An 18,636-nucleotide genomic window follows, 5' to 3' on the forward strand; every position below is an offset into this window, starting at 1 on the left:
TAGAGGACGAAAACATCCGGGGTTTGGCCTTTGTTGGTTATTTATATCGTCAGTCGTCTCATGTAGGATTGCACAATCGGTGACATAATCGAGTGATCGATAATCGATCGCAATGAGTTCATGTCGTGGCAATGTAGTGCCGCCAGATAGCATGCAGCCCGTGTAGAGCTGTTTTCACGAACCAAACAGTGATTGGCTGAAGGGATAATTATAGATTTATTGTCTGTAATGTTGTCCAATCCAGGAAATAAAATGTGTAATATCGTAATTACATTTTACCATCGGTTTGCGGCACACATATAGCGGTATTCAAAATCATTTGGTAGCTTTATCCTGGCTTATCCATTTCCAACTACGAGCACGGCGTCTTTTTATCATTAGTTTTCTAGATCCGTTCTCAATCGGTCTGCATTTGGTCGTTAACTCCCTTCTCTCTTTCTTGTTTACGAGGCCGTAAAACAGCAAATATTGGTTCACTTGAATGTTTCATTTATAGGCTAACAATATTCCTCGTTTGGCTATTAGTGGTTCTCGAACCATAATTACACGAACATTTCGACGTTGCAGTCGATGCTATATGTTGCAGTGAAACTACATTACTGCAAAGCTGTCTTTGTTTGTTTTTACTCAAAATTACAAGTAAGACAATAAAGTTTATCTTCAGGTTATACTGAGGTTAATTTTTTTTTTGTTTCAAGATTAATTCGAATGAAAAACAGATTATTAATCAGACGGGTGAATGCGTGCTATGATGTTTTTTATTATGTTTTCTTTTTTAATCAAATGTCACTCCTGTACAAATGTATTTGTAAAATCGCAACTCTGACCTACATTTACTAACAAACACATTTGTACAGATTGTGACAATTGATTAAAAATATATCATAGGCAAGGCTAACTTTATATCACTTTGGCGTTGGTTGTGATGTTGTCAAGGATACTTATAACCAGTTAAACGAAACAAAATAAAACGAAATTTACAGCCTTTAGAATCAAGTAATTTGCAGTTATCACTTCTGATCGTGGCCACTATTCACTGCAGGAATGGAATTACCTAGGAACTACCTAGTACCCCTAGCAGCGGGTCAAAAACTTAAGATACCCTCAGGATAATATCAAAAGACGACAAGAGTTGCCCTCATCTATGGGAATACATTATCATTATGTGATTATAATCATGACAATTATTCGTTATCACTATCAACACGATGTTAGCAGTGGTATCAGTGTCAATATTTGATGTCGTTGCCATTACTATAAGAATTAGTACTATAGGAATGATAATCTGATTCTATATAAAATCTATGTTGTAGTTTCCTTCCTTAGATTGTTCGAAGTAAAGCACTCATTTAATTCCCTTGGTAAATAGTAATAATTATTATGATGATTACTGATGGCGAATCAAAATGTCGATTGCTATTGTACAAAATAAGAAAACTGAAGAAAAAGTCATCTGCAGTTGGAGCGCTTCAAGGTATTATAATAATCGATGAAATTGTCATTTCAGAGTATCGTGAGAACATAAACGATTAATACACGGCTTAAATCAAAGCTCCAAATTCAAGCAAGTGCAGCTATCCCACTTAAAACTCAATGATACGGTACCGCAATTAATGAATGCTGGTATCCCTTCCGCCCTGCGCTCTCTTCGTGACAACGGGCCCACGGCCCTCCGTTCAAGGTGACGGGGCGTAGATACAGATACTATCTTTCAAGTCGGCTGGGCAAGATTTGACGAATTAGGTCAGGCTACCTCTGCCGACTATGAGCGTACTAAAAATACGGGAATTACGTTCAGCTAATGTCTCGCTTATGATATGAGTCATATCTCTACGATTCTGTCGTCTACCCCGCTACTCGGCAAACATGTAAAGCAAACACTTTCAAACACACCCACACACACACATAAACAAGCAAACACAAAAATACCACACGGCTGAAAAGGAAGAGCTTAAACTAAGATCAGGCCAATATTTTTTTTTGTTTGTTTATGTTTGTTTTGAATTGTTTTGTTGTTTGTTTTGTTGTGTCGTCAGAGTCAAATATGACCAGATCCTTCCAGGGCGATTGAGGCTTGGCGAAAGGCTGGTGCTGCCCTAAATCTATTATTTTAGTCCAAGTGAGAAATGGGATAGCATGACATTGTGATGCCAGTCAAAACGGCCGGGAGTGGCATGATTTTTTTGACCGCTGATCCCCGGCATTAGGGGGCGAGAGGTCGATGAACAATATTTTGCGACTTTACCATTTATAAGAGCTACCAGCGACCGCTCCCTCGCCCGTTCATGACCGCACTTCTTCCCATCCATTTCCCGCCGTCTTAATTAAAGATTACGGGTTGTCGTCTGCAGCGCTGGGTTGCCGACATTTCGGATTCTGGCGAGGCTTTAAACGACTACCCCCCGATAATTACTTGGCTACGGGTCATTTTGAGTCCGTTCAGGCAAACCCTATCGTAGAGCTCTTCTATATCTGTACGAAAGAGAGATTATCTTACATAACCATCAAAGTACGTCTTGGCCCAAACTGCAATTCGTTCTTCTTCCAAAGTTCTTGAAACTTTCAAATTTAACAGTGAAGTATGTAATATTCAATGAGAAATGGAATACAAAACCCTGGGAAGAGAAATGAGTTTAGCAATTTAAAAAATTGCTTTATAAATTATGAGAAAACCAATCTACGATGAAAAATTCACATGGAACTATAGATTCTAGCATATTCAAATCGAATCAAATCAAGTTTGATTGTGCACAATGTTGATTTTAACTTGAAGCTAATTTTGCCTGTATTGTAGGTCTACATTGTTGAATATAGATTTGGTTCCACAATGTGACATAATTGAGAGAAACAATGAGAAAACAATTAGTTGGCAAAAGTAGATGATGATGAAAAAGAAGAAAAATAACAATAAGGAGATAAGCAGGTGGAACATAGATATGTTGATGAGGAGAAAAAAAAAAACTTAGTCAGGAAATCTTGGGTGCATGATATCCCAGGGGGTGTCTTATTAGTGATCTAAAGTTATGCAGTGACGCAGTTCTTGGATAATGGAAGAAACGGATCATCGAGCATAACGAAATTGAAAGAGTCGCAAACGAACGACAGCGCTTGAAGTAGGTAAACAAACTCCCCACCTATACAATCTGCGATACGCACGGTCCTCGCGCTCAGCGCCAGACGGCTAGTGACGGCTCGTCGGCACCCGACGATCCCGCCTCCGCTATGTCGCCTGCCACACCGCTTTCCCCTTTCTCGTCTCCGCGCCATACGCCCGCGGACCCCACGCGCGAGGCGGGGAACCCGACTCCAGCATTTTCGACTTCTACATTAGCTCTCGTCTTGTGTGTAAGTGTGTACATAAACGACACTCGACCTGTCAAGTGGATTGGTACTTAAAACGTCGCATCTCAACGCGGAAGGAAAGCCGCATCGGAGGTGAAGCCTTTCCGAAGAGTATTAAGGGTCCCCTGAAACTCAAGACTCGAGAAGGGCCGGGGCATAAAACACTCGGCACCAGCGCCCAGATATTTATTCTGCTATTTGTATCACTTCCTGATGTACCTCTTCTCTCCCTCCCTTTATCTTCCACTCTCTCCTTCTCTCAATAGGATGACAATCAGAATGCGATTTGTTCCACAAGTGGCTTATTCCTCTCTCTCTCTCTCTCTCTCTCTCTCGCTCTAAGATGGAGGAATGTGGCGTAAAAAAAAGATCAAGAAACTGACTGTCTAATTTCTTTAAAAGTGTGATAAGTCAAGACATTATATTCGATTATAAGACGTGATATGAACACACTCACATATAGAATAATACTTGTAGATTTGCCCTTTATTGTGCGGTTCAATCTCACACATATACACACATTGTTTTAATCCATAAACCATTTGTTGTACGTCTATACATTATGTGTGACGTGTGCGTCTGTAAAACTACAATTTGCATGAAATATTTCTTTCTACGTTGATGAAAACAAAATGTAATCGAACAGCACAATTAAGTGAGCACAAGAGTATAGCTGTCTAGTTTTCTTTTTATTCATTTCATCTTGAATAATGTGATCTTGATACCGAACGAAATTCGAATAAAGAACATCATAAAATAGAATAGAATAGTCGTATGTAACATCTTTAGGTGGACTTTGAAAACTAGTAAAATATCAACTTTAAAAAAAAAACATGCCAGAAACTGTTTGCACTGAATGAGTGACAGGAAAATAAATAACAGAAACAAACAAAAAAGACGTACACAAGGAGGTTGTTAGGCTTAAACAGAAAATATAATCATTGTCTAGTGTTACAAAACAAATTCACTGGGGAGATTATGCTAAGGAACATAATAGGCAGAAACCTTTGTGTGGGGTGTGCTTGTACAGGCTAATCGTATTTCGCTTATTACCCAGTTTTTAATCATGTGCAACGGAGAGTGACAAGGAATCTTATAGCTGATACCTACAGCTCAATGCTGGGAGAGAAAATTATACATAACAAACAAAAAATCAATCTCTCTGTAAGGGAGGTGGGGGATCGGTTGAGGGGGGAGTTCATAGTCCTCCTCCTTTTGTAAAGTTTTGTCGATGACCGGATAATGAGGGAACTCACCGAATTATCGACCTCAAACACGACTTGACATGACCTATCCACGATTGACTTTTTTCCCCCCAGAATGTTCGATGCCAGGGAAAAATCGTCCATCTTTGTTCTGATTCAAGCTAAACAAATCTTAACAACCATTGTATTCTCTCTTTTGCTCTCTCCATATGCTATATAATGTATTGACATGATATGAGCGTGCTTGTATGTCATTGAATACTCATGTATTTAATCTACCCACTTTGATGTATGATGGAAACACACACATATATTTTTATGATAATACACATGCACATAAATAACTTTTAAACAAATCGGAAGAGACATGTTATAGAATAATTTCAGTGCTGTACGGTGATACGTTTTAAGCATCCTGTATTCCAGATTGCCACACCATTTCCTTGATAATCAAATTAGATTGAAGTGGGCACCGTATCATGATAAACTGAGCCTACAAAACTAGGGGATAATCTTAGTTTTTGATACTATGTTTATGATTAATGACATTTGTATTCACGCTGATTGTGAACGTAATCAGAGGTAGCTATGACATTTTTTTTTCTCTTGGTTTTTTTCGGGAGTAAGGGAGAAAAAGGCCCAAAATACATGTGGCTTAAATGAGTGAACGTAGAAATATTAGTAGAACACATCAGCAAAGTGTGAGGAAAACTGAAAAATAATTATTATGTTGAAAAGGTTATCAATTTTGAAAGTTTCGGTGCCGCCATCTCTAGATGAGAAGACTGCTACCGGTCGTGACGTCACTGCAGGATAACGATATCATGAGAATTTAACAAAATTTCATTTTTCATTAAAACTACACGTCTCCTCTATTTGTTGCTGACATTATGTAAAGGGTATCATTCCCCTACTTTCTGAAAGAGGTAACTCAAGTGATCTTTCATTATGCTAGAAAAATGAAAATATGTAGATTTTCCAAAAATATTTTCTTCATATCGTTGTCCATGTGTGACGTCACAAAATGTTGTAGTCTTCTCATCCAGCAATTACTTTTTGACATTTTCTCAAACTTCTCTGATGTGTTCTATTGGTATTGCTGCATTTCCTCAATCTACATTGGGCTTCATTCTCCTTTAACTTTGTCAGTTCATTCAGATACTTTAACAGCACAAGATGTCAATGACATGCTGACATAATTGGTCTCCCGATCGTCAGAGTATCAGAAAGACCTCAGCCTCACGGAGAAGAAACCTCGATTAACCCACTGAGGGTCACTCCTCCGTGAATGGCATTGACATCAAATACGGTACACTTGCAAGTGGTAATGGAAGGTTTAATGTGTTTTTCAAGGCGTCCGTCAGGTGTGCCTGTGCCTATGTCTCTACAGACCGACCTCTCTCGCCCGCTTGCCCGTTTTCAATGCTCCCTGATTTTACTTCATAACCTCGATGCGGCCATGGGTACATTAGACCTTGTGGATGACTCGACGGAGTTACCCCCTTTTTGTCTGACTTTGCTCGTATGTCACGTTTCCTGCTCTTACTCCCTTCTGTAACTCGGTCACTCGAATAAATTGTTGTCTCTCCAACCTTTTTCAGAACCACAAACTCAGAATGCCATTCACATTGTACGTAAACATTTTGCTGATGTCACTATGTAGGTTCAACCGATTTGTTAACCGAGACTATAAGATATATACACGTGTATATAAAATGATGAATAAAGTATTGTTACATATATCGAACGAGGCCATCCACTCGCAGGATTCGCTAGCATGTCGGCTCGCTACATAGTATCCTCAAATAGATGTTAAGACTGAAACGTTGATTACTTTTGTCCCTATCTGAAAGATAAGTGATCTTTATTTTCTTATAATCGGCTGAACTTCTTTGACGTCGGGAAATATTCATGGGTGAGAAAAAAAAATCCCAGAACTTCTGATTGTATACTTGATGAAATCACCATAGAATATCGATACCATGGATGGGGCTATGATAGTTTTTACGTTATGGTAAGCAGAATCAGTGAAGAAAAAAAGAATGATTATTATTTTTTTCTTACTATTATATACGCAGCAAAATATTTTCTTATCAAAGTACTAGTGAATCAGATACCCCTGAAATTATAGATTATAACGGTTCCCTTGATATTCATTATATTGTTTGTTGTTACTGTTGTTTGTTCTAGTATGTGTGTGTTTGTGCGTGTGTGTGTGTGTGTGTGTGTGTGTGTGTGTGTGTGTGTGTGTGTGTGTGTGTGTGTGTGTGTGTGTGTGCGTGTGTGTACTTTTGGGTTTACATTCAACTATTCACTGCCTGGATTTTCTCCCTTCATCTTTTCAAATCTTTGCAGATCCTCGAAATATTCTATTTGGCTTTCACGTTACCGATCAAAAACAAATGGTGAATTCCCTTCGGCCTTCCAAAGAAAAAAATGAAAATAAAGATTGAGAATAAGTACCACTCAGCTCCTTATATCTACTGAAGGTATATAAGTGAAAGCATATTCCAATCTATATGCAAAATTTAGGGCTTGGTGAACACTCTCGGGAAGCCCTGGAAATTTCTTTACGATAATCCTCCCGAAATTCTGTATTCCATTATTATAAATGGAATGTGTAAATGTTATCTTTTTTCCCATCCATATCTGCCGAGTGACTACCAAATCATAACAAATTAGCGGAGATAGATCCCTGTTTACAGAAAGGAAGGACGTACTGTAATTTCGAGTGATATATGGAAATATCAACAGCTTTACACTCATTTCCGACCAGTAGCACCCCCCCCCCCCCCATGATTTAGAAGTACTGGCTGGACAGGGGAGAGTTGTCAAAAGCAGCTTTCTCTCGACTCTAGAAAGAAGTTTTACAAATGCAATGACCATTGATTTTTTTCATTTCATCTAGGTTTTTTTTTTCCATTTCCAAGAAAAATATATTAATTTCACTAGAGCTTTGATAAGAAAATATTTTGGCTGTGAGAAGTAAAAAAATAAGTTTTGCTACTGATTCTGCTAACCACAACGTAAAAACGTTTCGTTGTAACGGAAGTCACGCGCAAGGTAATTCCCTGTCATTGCCTGTTGCTGTTGTTCTTTTTTTAACTTAGTTACTTTAGTTTTGACCGGCTAACAAACAGACAAAAAGAAATGTATACATAAAGTAGATATCAGTATTGCGATTTTTCATGTGTAGGCATCTTCCTATTGTTCAATTCATCAGTAGGCCTACATGTTATCTATTGATCTCTCTGTCTGCTAGTCCGTCTGCCTGTATCTATCTATCCATCTATCTGCCTGTCTATCCATCCATCTACCTATCTATCCGTCTATCTATCCTTCCATCTATCTATCTATTCATATATCTATCCATCTATCTATCAGTCTATCTATCTATCTATAATCTATATATCTATCCTGCTATATATCTATCTATCTATCTTACTAACCATCAATCTGTTTATCTATCTATCTATCTGTCCATCTATCTATCTATCTATCTATCTATCTATCTATCTATCTATCTATCTATCTATCTATCTATCTATCTATCTCTTTGTTACGTTAACGCAGTGACACAGCCAATAGAACGTTGACCATCTGAGCGAAAGAAAAGAGTATGATCGGGAAGTTTTGGGACATTTTGAGAGTCGGTATGTACTCTGGTATTGCGTTGTTAACTCTTTCTTGACCACGGCAGTAAACAAGGCTGCTTTTCTTTCATACCAAACAAGTCATCGACACCAACGACAGTCTTATAACGTACACCGGAGTGAGAGCATTGGCCGACGTGTCACATGGCGGTAAAGTCGCGTGCGCAACGCACTTCGGTAGTTGTATGCGAGACAAAAACATGATGAGTACGATTTCACGTTTTCGCGAAAGACACGTGATCTTTATAAAGCCTGCCTGAGATGATAAACAAAGGATGTTATATCCACTACAACCGAGTCTTGTGTTGAGATAATCCTAGAGAGTATCAAACTTTTAATGACTGACTTTGTAGCACTTTCTCGTAACACTCGGCTGACTGTGATCCACATTTCCTTGACCGATTGTCTTTGAGGCATATTTTCCTTTCGTAATCTTTGTTTGTTTTTTCTAAAGGTGCAATTATCACATATGCCCTTCATAGAAAAATCACCGATTAAATCATTTACCATCTCACATATTAATGTTTCTTCAGATTGGAACGGCTATCTTTGATATCACTGTCTGGTAAGGCTAAAAATAATGAGTTTATTTTTAACTTCATTAGTATTGGGAAACTGAAAAAAAGTGTTAAACACAAAATTGTTTGTTTTGTACTTGTGTTGGTTTATGTCCATAGACTGTGTATTCTAATTGTTTTCAAAATAGTCTTCCTAGAAATGAACGCTCATTAACCACAACTGAGCCAACGCCAAAATGTCAATTGAACCTTTCACCTTGGCTAGCAATAACTATTATAATGTTGCAGTCTGCAATTTCAAATGACGTGTTTTTCTAGTATGTCGTGAACGGGCAATGATATTTTTGCATTTAGACTGACACATAATGTCAACACATTTCATTCACTTTTGGAACGAGGGAGTATGGGAGAGATTTGAGTATTAAAAAAAAAAATGCGATAATAAAATCCATGTCAGAACGCTGAAGAGTTTCTTTTGACAAGGGAACTTTTTTCTTAGCAATAGTTGAGATTGATCGGGAGATAACGAGACATAATAACAACACATTTAACACCAGCGCTCGTACTTCTGTATTTTATCGATGTAACTTGATAATCGAATAGAAAGAATGAACGAGAGGGACAGAGAGAGAGAGAGAGAGAGAGAGAGAGAGAGAGAGAGAGAGAGAAAGAGCAGTAGAGGTGATAATGGAATATGACCTTCCAGCAAAAATACTGACTGATTCAAAATGAGGCAGAGTTCCAATGAAACTCATTTTTGTACTTGAACGTTTATTGCGTGACAAGTCTTGCTGAGACACTATAAGACAAGAGGACAAGAGGCACTTTAAATAGGTTGAAGGTTGGCTTATTTTTTTCCCCTTTTTTGCGTGTGGCACACCAATGCGTAGGGCTTGTCCGAGTGTTACTTGTCGTTAGCTGCAGTGAAATAATTAATGCAAAAAGTGAATAGAACAGAGCCGAACCAGGAATATTTTCATGATTATGTTCACCTCCATAGACGCACATCATGCCATAATAGCAGGAGATTTACCGGCGACATGCGTAGGACGCAACTCCATCAATTTTTATGAGGAATCATTTCACGAATTCAACCGTACTGAAATCAGTGTCATTTAGTCATAAGTATCGCTTAAACGTAGGTGTGTTTTGTTGGTTAAAATTGTTAGTGTGAGAACATGAGGCGATACGTTCATAGTGCTGCTACAGTAGATGAGGGTGTTCATGAAGAATCAATGACGAGGACAAATACAATTATGAAAAAACAATTGCATTTCGCCAGATTTACCCCAACCACCATGTCCAACCTTCTCCCTCGTTGCATTCCAGCCCTCTCCAAGACGAGCCCGGACGATGGCGACTGCGACGATTCCGGCAACGAGCAGGGCGGCGACAAGAAGAAGCGACAGCGCCGACAGCGGACCCACTTCACCAGCCAACAGCTGCAGGAGCTCGAGGCGAACTTCTCGCGGAACCGCTACCCGGACCTGTCCACGCGAGAAGAGATCTCGGCCTGGTGCAACCTGACGGAGGCGCGCGTACGGGTGGGTGTTTGTTTGTTTGTTTGTTTGTTTGTTTGTGTTTGTCGCTTCCTTGTTGACCATTTTGTTATGTCTATTGTTGTTGTTGTTGTTGTTGTTGCTGTTGCTATTGTTGTTGTTGTATATATTGGAACATTCGTATCATTGCAAGTTTATAAATGTTTTTGTCTACCTGTGCGCTCTTCAATCTTTAAACGAGGTGATCTATACTTCTTGTGATCCGATTAGTTACTATCTTCTATTTCTTGTCACCTTGATTTCCGCCTTCTATTTTGATTGTTATGATATCTGTTGTTGTTTTTTTATATAATACCTTATATGGCTTTAATCGTCTAATCAAACTATTTACTGGCAAGGAGCTTTGACTGATTGTTAGGGTACTATAGCGAAGTAGTCTAAACAAAAGTAATGAAGACGTGTATGCGTTTGCTGCTTGCTGGTAGGACCTTCCATGGACATGATGACTTTCGAAGTGTCTTTTTTTTTAAAACTCCAACGTCTGTTATAATGATCTGTTGCAACGATCCTTATCTTATTTGCTGTTAGGCGATTAAGCAACTAATTGGTCGTAGAATATTGTATTGGTGCAATCAATTTACTCTACCTTACTTGAAGGGAGGGGCGGGGGAGGGAATCGTGAATTCCCTAGGGTGTGGACCACTTAGCCGTTCTTAATACCACACCCATTTAGCAGCCAACCTGTGGGTAATTTGCAATCAGCCAAACGTGTAAAATATGGATTAGCCACTCAGCGATCATACTGATGAATGATTGACAGAAAAGAAGAGAGAGAGATTGGAGGGGGGGGGGGGGTTCCCGTATCTCAAGACCAGCATGGAGCGTTGAGAAATTCTCCCACCATTCTGGTCTCCATTAACCTTCTAAGGATCATCGGATCAACATACCATCGATATCGCACGCAAACTGGTTATTCACGGCAGTTGAAGAGTTAAGGAGGGACGTCTGTCGTGCAGCGAGCCCATTAACGCACTTAAAAAGCGGCGATTTCTTCTCAGAAATGACAACATTATGCACGGGATTCGTCCAACACCTTTAGTGTCTTAATTGCTAATACTTTTTATCCTGTTCATGAGCTCTTTTTGAATAATGTTTCAGATGAGTGGCCGCAGTGTCCCAAAAGATTCAAAAGATTTGACCTTGAAGCATATAGTCGTTATAATCTTGAAATCGATAAATGACGAATATCTATTCCCACTCTTGTTACCGCAATAAGAACAAGAACAACAAAACATTTCATTTCCTGCCAGCATTGGCCAGCATTAGCTTGTTACGACTTTCACTATTAGTGCTACCATTTTCATTCTCGTCATTTATGAAGGTTATTACCACTTCCACGACTGTTGACCTATTTCTGCATTTGTCAGATTCATGTATGCTCTTTATAGTACCCCTGCCCATCCTTGTGTCATCGTGTTTTTCTTATCATTATTCTCTTCATCGTCATCTTCATCATCATCATCATCGTCATCTTCTTCTTCTTCTTCTTCTTCTTCGTCATCATTATCACCTTTCTTCTTTCTCTTCGTCTTCTTCTTCCGCCATTCTGTCTCTCTGTCCCTTTCTTCCCTGCATTATCTTTTCTATAACTGATCATCTGGTACGTAGGGGTTCAAAGGAGCTATGAAAAGTTTGCTTACAAATATGCTTTACAATGTCAACAAGCTTGGCGAAAAGGGGGGGGGGTGGGGAGTTAATGAATAGCCAACACAAAGGATGATTTACAAGCTAGTGAGAACACTGTGTGCAATACTGAATTCCCATATACGAATGGCCTGTTGTGATATTAATCTCCTTACTGATTGTAATGAATGTCTCTCTGTATTTTTTTAAATATATTATATTAAAAAAAATACAATTTTCTTCTCTTTCTATCTTTCTTCTCCTGTTCTGAAAATTCCTATCCTGTCAGTCCTGGCCTACCGTTCCGATCTGTATCACTGCAACTATCTTCGTCTTTCCTATGCAATTTTTGATTTATTCAACTTTATATTTTCTGCAGCGTCCTTTACCGCCCCCTCCCCCCACGAGTACAAAAAAAAAAGAAAGAAAGAAAGAAAGAGGAAAGTAAAATCAGCGCAGTGTCGTATTTTTCCAGATTACGCCTCGCTCCCGGGCGTTGATGGCGAGGGAGATTGGAAATTTGCGACAAACCTGTCGAAACTCGATGCGGCTAATCACGATATGTTATCCCATCCGTGTTTTCCACTTGGGAGATTTGGGCGTTTTCCCCCAAATCCCCGAAGAACTCCGAAATCGCAGCCCCGAAGTCTAAACCACACCACATACATGCTTGAAAAAAAAAAGAGTCCACTCGTTACTTCTTATAATTGAAGAAGAGAAGCATGTTTTGACGAATATTTTAACTGCAGTATGAAAACACATAATGGAGAAGGTAGATTTACTCTTTACCGATTCTTGCAAGCTGGGTACGTTTCGAGTTCTACTATGGAACCTCTGCATCATTGACAAGAACATTTTTAATTTTCCCTCCATTTCCCTGTCTGTGTGTTGAAGTATTTTGTACATTATGATTGGATATAGACATATATCTGGCGTCTGTCTGTCTATCTATTTACCTATCTATCTATCTATCTATCTATCTATCTATCTATCTATCTATCTATCTATCCATCCATCTATGTATCTATCTATCTGTCTATCTATCTATCTTTTATGCATATTCATTGATAAATGTGTGAATATAAATAAATATATACACGCATACACACTCTAACACACACTTGCACATATTCACGCACACAGATTACAATATACACACACAAAAAGAAGATCCCCAGCCTACGAATTTTTGCACTGTCTTAGATAAATTGCTATTTACCTCAGTTTGTTTTTTCGAAGATTACGTGCGACAAGTGAAGTTTTGCGACGTACAATTTACACAGCTCTCCTCTAGAACCTCACGTTCGCGCCGTCTCTCTCTTTCTCTATCTCCATCTCATCGACTTTTTGTCATACTTTCTACTCATATCCACAAATTAGTTGGGCATGAAATGGTGTATGAGTGATATTTTCCTCCCCTCCCCCAACACTCAACGCGATCCACCCCCCCCCCCTCCGGATGAGTTCTTGAGAAACGAACTGTGATGAATCCTAGGTAATTGGGTATAGTAATCCGGGTGTTACGTGACGCGGCATACGAGGCGACCCCGGGTACAGCGCGCCAAATCTTGAAAGGATTGGAGAGCTAGATGTGTATAGGGGAGAGTACATGATGTGCAAAAATAAAAAAAGTGCAATTCCTGATTAGGTTTTAGCTGCCCCGTTTGTTGATATTTTGGCGGGAATGTTTATTTGTCCTCCTTCCATTATAGACTCACCTGTCACTGAGGCGTATCATAACCCACCGGCAATCATCTCGCGGGCTGGTTGCCGGCGATTTGGGGAGTGATTTCTGGTCGACGGGTATAGGGGAAAAGGGGGGCTGGTTCAGGAGCAAACATGGATATCGTTGACGTGATGTTAGTTTTCTAAGCTTTATTCTATTGTGGTATATACGCCTGGCCTTGATAATTTGCGGTTTGCGAAACAAACTGAGGGAAATGTTGACCTAAGCATTTTGATTTCTTAACGAATTGTCATTCTTATCTACTCTTTTTTTCACATAAAGCTGGTTCACAATGCATTAGGCTGAAGCCTTGTGGTTGACCTTAAGTAAAAAGAAGCAGATCTTGTTTGGAAAATGGTGATCTTTATAATAGCATGAATAATAATAACATATTCCTTTATTCCTATATCAGCAATAATAATATGTTTCTAACCAGTCTTAGCAAAGAAGAACAAGACGAAAATGTGAAAGAGGAACTGGTTTAAGAAGAAGAAGAAGAGGAACATGAACAACAGCCAAAACAAGAACGAGGGAAGAATATGAGAGAAACTTTTGATAATGTTGCTATAACAACAATAACAAAAAATGTTTAACCTCCTTTTAATTAGATGCGAATTCTTTTAATATTGATTTTGTAGATTTTGTAGAATGGTACAACGCAGAGTACAGATTTGTAGTCCAGTTTATGCACACACAAGTTACACGTCGACCGTTTATGAAGTTCACAAAATTTGCCAACATAATTCACAGCCTTCAAGAGCGTGCTTCCCGATAGCTTGGACTCTTGAGAAAGACCGGACAATCAAGTTACAGAGAAGGAAAAGTAAAAAGAGATAGTGTCGTTGTTGTTTAACAAGTTTAGCAAAATCTAACTTTCGGCTTCTATTTGCTGCAAACTTGTTATTGCGCCTGATCATAAAACCTAAGCTGAAGACAATGTTGTTCTCCATGATATGTCATAACAACGGTTTGCCTGACAGCTGAAACGTTGAGTTGCTTGATATGGAAGCAAAAGCAAAAACAAGTTTATATTGGATAAATTGATCCATGCTGGAAACATTGAAGGTTATATAGCATGCAGGATCAAGCGAATCAAATAACAAGTTGCCATAAATCCTCAATAGCAGAGACATGCATACATTTGAATACATTAGTAAACTGGTGCATTGAATGTCGAGATTATAGTCTGCCTGTAACCTGAAGCTTCTGGCATTTTCAGCCACAAACCCACCGTTGTTGGAGCCTCTCTACACATATGCAAATGAGGGAAAACACCTTTAACTCAAATGCAACATGGGAATGGAATCTTGATGAAGAGAAAACACAGGGTGGGGGGAGTAAGGAGCTTCGTAGAACATTCAGGTAACTTCAATTCAAGATTCATCGTGTGAATTTGTTGTAAAGAAGAATGGCTTTACAAGAGGTTATGCTACAGAGCACTTTATCGCCGGAAATGATTAGTAAGATGATGATGATGAAAACGAGGCACTATAACCACAGAGTTTATAAAGAGCGTGCTTTATTGGAACTGTAAAACTCTTCCAATTTTGCAACCTTGTTCATGCTTTCGTCTTGTTTTATCTCTAATATTATAATTCATGCTTGTGCTATTAAAAAAAAAACTGTTGCTGTGGTCAGAGTGAATCTGATCCGCAGTCTGCCTTTCTCCAGGGAATCATGTTTTGTGTTAATTGAGCGTCGATGACGTGTTTGTTTCTCACCATGTCAAACCAAAACGAAGACAGCCGAGGAATATTATGAAATGGACGCCGCATTACCACTTCGTTAGCTACGAATGGTCGCCCTCTCAGTCCGAGCATGAAAAACCATTATGAAATATTCATTATTGATGACAATCTACTCGGAGGGTAAGGATGGTGCAGTCAAAACGCTGTTTTGCTTCTCTTTGTTTTACCCCTTCTCGCATTCGTGTGAGTGATGTTGAAACAATAATGAGAAGCGGAAACTAATTCTTTAAGGGTAAAAAAAAAGACATTAGGAAAGGAAAATAGAGAAGGATGAAGCGAAGACAGGAGAGGTCGAGAGACGGGAAAGCACGATCGCCGGGGAATACCGTTGGGACCGAGTCCCACCTTACCCTCACGGTGGTTTGGCGGCAGCTTCTTCGCTCAGCGGCTATCCGCGCAGTCCCGAGTGGGCATGGGAGAGCGTAGATAGAGAGCCTCGTCTCCGAGTCGCAGCTCCGACTGCCCCGTTCGAAACGCTCGGCCTTTTTTTTATGTTGCTGATTGCGGGATTAGTACGAAAGATCCTCTTAGCCATAGCCGGTTTTTCTTCTTTCTGTCTGTCCGTCTCTCTTTCTTTGTCGATCATCCTTTCTCCCTCGCCCTCTTTCTATCTATTTACTTTCTTGTCTTGCTAATCCTTTCTTCATTCCATCTCGATCTCTTTCTCTCATAGCCCAAACCTATCCTTCGCGTTGCAATAAAAAACCGTGCACAGGAGCAGCAGTTTGTCACGTGATATTATCGTTCGTCTGTTTTTCCCGCAAACCGCGGGAATAATTGTCCCACAAGAAGCGTAAGCCCGGTCCATTCACTTCCAGATAACGAATACTGATGAGTAGCAACACAGGGAGAGAGGAAGAAGAAGAAGAAGAAGAAGAAGAAGAAGAAGAAGAAGAAGAAGAAGAAGAAGAAGAAGAGGAGGAGGAGGAGGAGGAGGAGGAGGAGGAGGAGGAGAAAAGGACGAGGAGATGATAAAAGAAGAAGAAGAATAAGAGAGAATCTGCTTTCCAAACTCATGTGTCGAAACGGAAGCGCCTAATTCCTATCAGTTTTGTTTTATTATTTCCTAATATTTTCCTCACCCCTCCTCCTTCCCATTTACCGTCCTTATGTCTCAGTTCCGGTAGGATTTATTCAAATAGTGGTTTAAGTACAATCTTTTGGGTTTAGATATAGGGAAGAAATGAAGCCTTCAGACCTCCCTCTCTTTTTTCCATCTTTTCTCTCCCCCTCCCCCTCCCCCTCCCTCCTGTCACTCTCGCCCTCTATCTCTCTCACACGTGATACGATACTGACGTAGCGGGGAAAACACAGTGAGTGTCCTGCCAGGGAAAGCAAGAAGTGGGAGAATGGCCTGGGTTGAAATCGACGGAATTGATGATGGTAACCGTAACCGTTGGTTCACGAGACAGGACTTAAAGATGATCAACCGGACTTGATCTTGCGACTTCAATTAGGGCATCCCAAAGATCATGTTCGTGCGCTGGCCATTATTTTTTTTTTCTCTTCTCCTCAGTAAACTTGAATCTACAGCTATGACGTTGTGCGTGTGTATGTGTGTGTGTCTGTGTGTCTGTGTGTTTGTCTTTATTGCAGTGTCTGTTGAATCGTGTTTACTTTTTATTCTGGCAAAACTGCTTCCTCAACAGAAGAGGGGGTGCATGCCGAAACGATGGCTTCTAATTAGTAACATTGGTGGCATCTTTTCGACAAGCGCGCGCACGATTAGCCGCGTCTTCTTGATTTGTCGTGTGCGGATCACGTGAGCAGCGAGCCAATCAGTTCTCCACAAGTCAGGCTGCACACAAACACGAAGATCTTAAGAGTGTAGCAGAAGACCTCTTTCGCAAAGTCTTCAGTATTTTCTCGAAGCTTACCGTGTAACTTTCACTGTCATTTATAAGAGATCAAGCGGCTTCCGTAATTTGGCGCTGAGAAAAGAAAAAGCGTTCATCTAGTAAAGTGACCCCTCTCATGTGTGTGTGTGTGTGTGTGTCTTCTCTCTCTTTCTATGAAGGCGCGTTCCCATCGTGTTTGATGCGGGCACACCAATGGTAAGCTCACAGCGTACCACGCAATCCCTGCAAGAAACTGCATTGGATTCTTGCAGACAAGTTCCTTGTGGCTGACTCAATGGCCCACTACATACATGCGTACTATAGTATATATGTTTATTGGCAGAGAAAATAAAGCATTATACCAGTAAACCCCAAAATATTCACTGGGATCTCAAAGGCGCAGCGGTATGCACTTAAAAGAGGAAATAAAAGAGGTGCGGCTGAATATGATCTTAGGTAGATTCATCACGTGTGAACATGAATTAAGAGCCAGCCCTAACTTTTAATATGTTTAGTAGTTGTGCGTGTGTGTTTTATATTTCCGTCCGGTTTTGTTTATCTTAGATCGGCTCAAAAATGTTCAATGCAATCAAACGAGGAACTCAGCTCCGTGCTCGAGTTGACTTATTAGACAATCAGCAAGATGGGATTTTGTATAAAATCTCATGAAAAGGAATGGAAATATGCATTCTTAGGTTTCCCTTGCCCTTGCAAAGTTCTGACGAAGTTGATAATCACTAACTAACGCGAAAATTTAAGAAAAGAAAAGAAAGAAAAACCTACGAGAAGAAAAGCATCAGTCACCGATGATGATACTAGACAAAAATGAAATAAGATATGGCGCTTACATCACATTTGAGAAATCACGTTGGAGGTAGTGTGTCTTACAGAAACATGTCACGATATAGACAACAATACAAAAATACACGAGGTTACGTTCTGTAGTTGAACTTATCAGCATGCAGCTAAAAAAAAAAATGTGTAAAATATTTCCCCCGCATGTTGGAAGACAAAAGCCACGGTTGATTGTTTGTCTCAGAAATATCAACGATCCCGTTCTTCTGTATCGCGTGGAGGGTTGAATCGGAAGGAAAAAAAAAAGAAGAAACAGTGGATATAATCATATCAAGATTCAGCTTCAGAAATCACAGATGGTGAGTGGTGGATCAAATAATGAGAGGGGAGGCACACAGATAAATAGATGTTATTATGAGCTTTTCTTCCCCTATTTGGATTTTATCGCTCCACTAATATTGCATATTTACCCAACCGGCGATTGGAATTTCTGATACAGCAAAAAAAATAAAAAATGTGGCGGAAATCGTGACATGAGGCTACACATTGATGAAGCACATGAGAGCGACAAGAAGATCGACAGATACGGAATGAAAGAGAGAGAGAGAGAGAGAGAGAGAGAGAGAGAG

The 18,636-nt window shown here is 39.7% G+C and overlaps 1 protein-coding gene across 1 annotated transcript in view; it reads left to right on the forward strand.

Annotated features, from left to right (window-relative positions):
* Positions 1–18,636, forward strand: part of LOC139736676 (pituitary homeobox 3-like) — a 33,763-nt gene that overhangs the window by 3,237 nt on the left and 11,890 nt on the right. Inside the window, exon 2 of the mRNA XM_071647424.1 lies at positions 10,048–10,262. Within this exon, the coding sequence (XP_071503525.1) occupies positions 10,048–10,262 (215 nt within the window). The remainder of the gene's footprint in view (positions 1–10,047; positions 10,263–18,636) is intronic.

Source organism: Diadema antillarum, unplaced genomic scaffold (assembly GCF_040938485.1).
Source record: "Diadema antillarum isolate AM-2024a unplaced genomic scaffold, OU_Dant_1.0 seq00000661_RagTag, whole genome shotgun sequence".
Lineage (NCBI taxonomy): Eukaryota > Metazoa > Echinodermata > Echinoidea > Diadematoida > Diadematidae > Diadema > Diadema antillarum.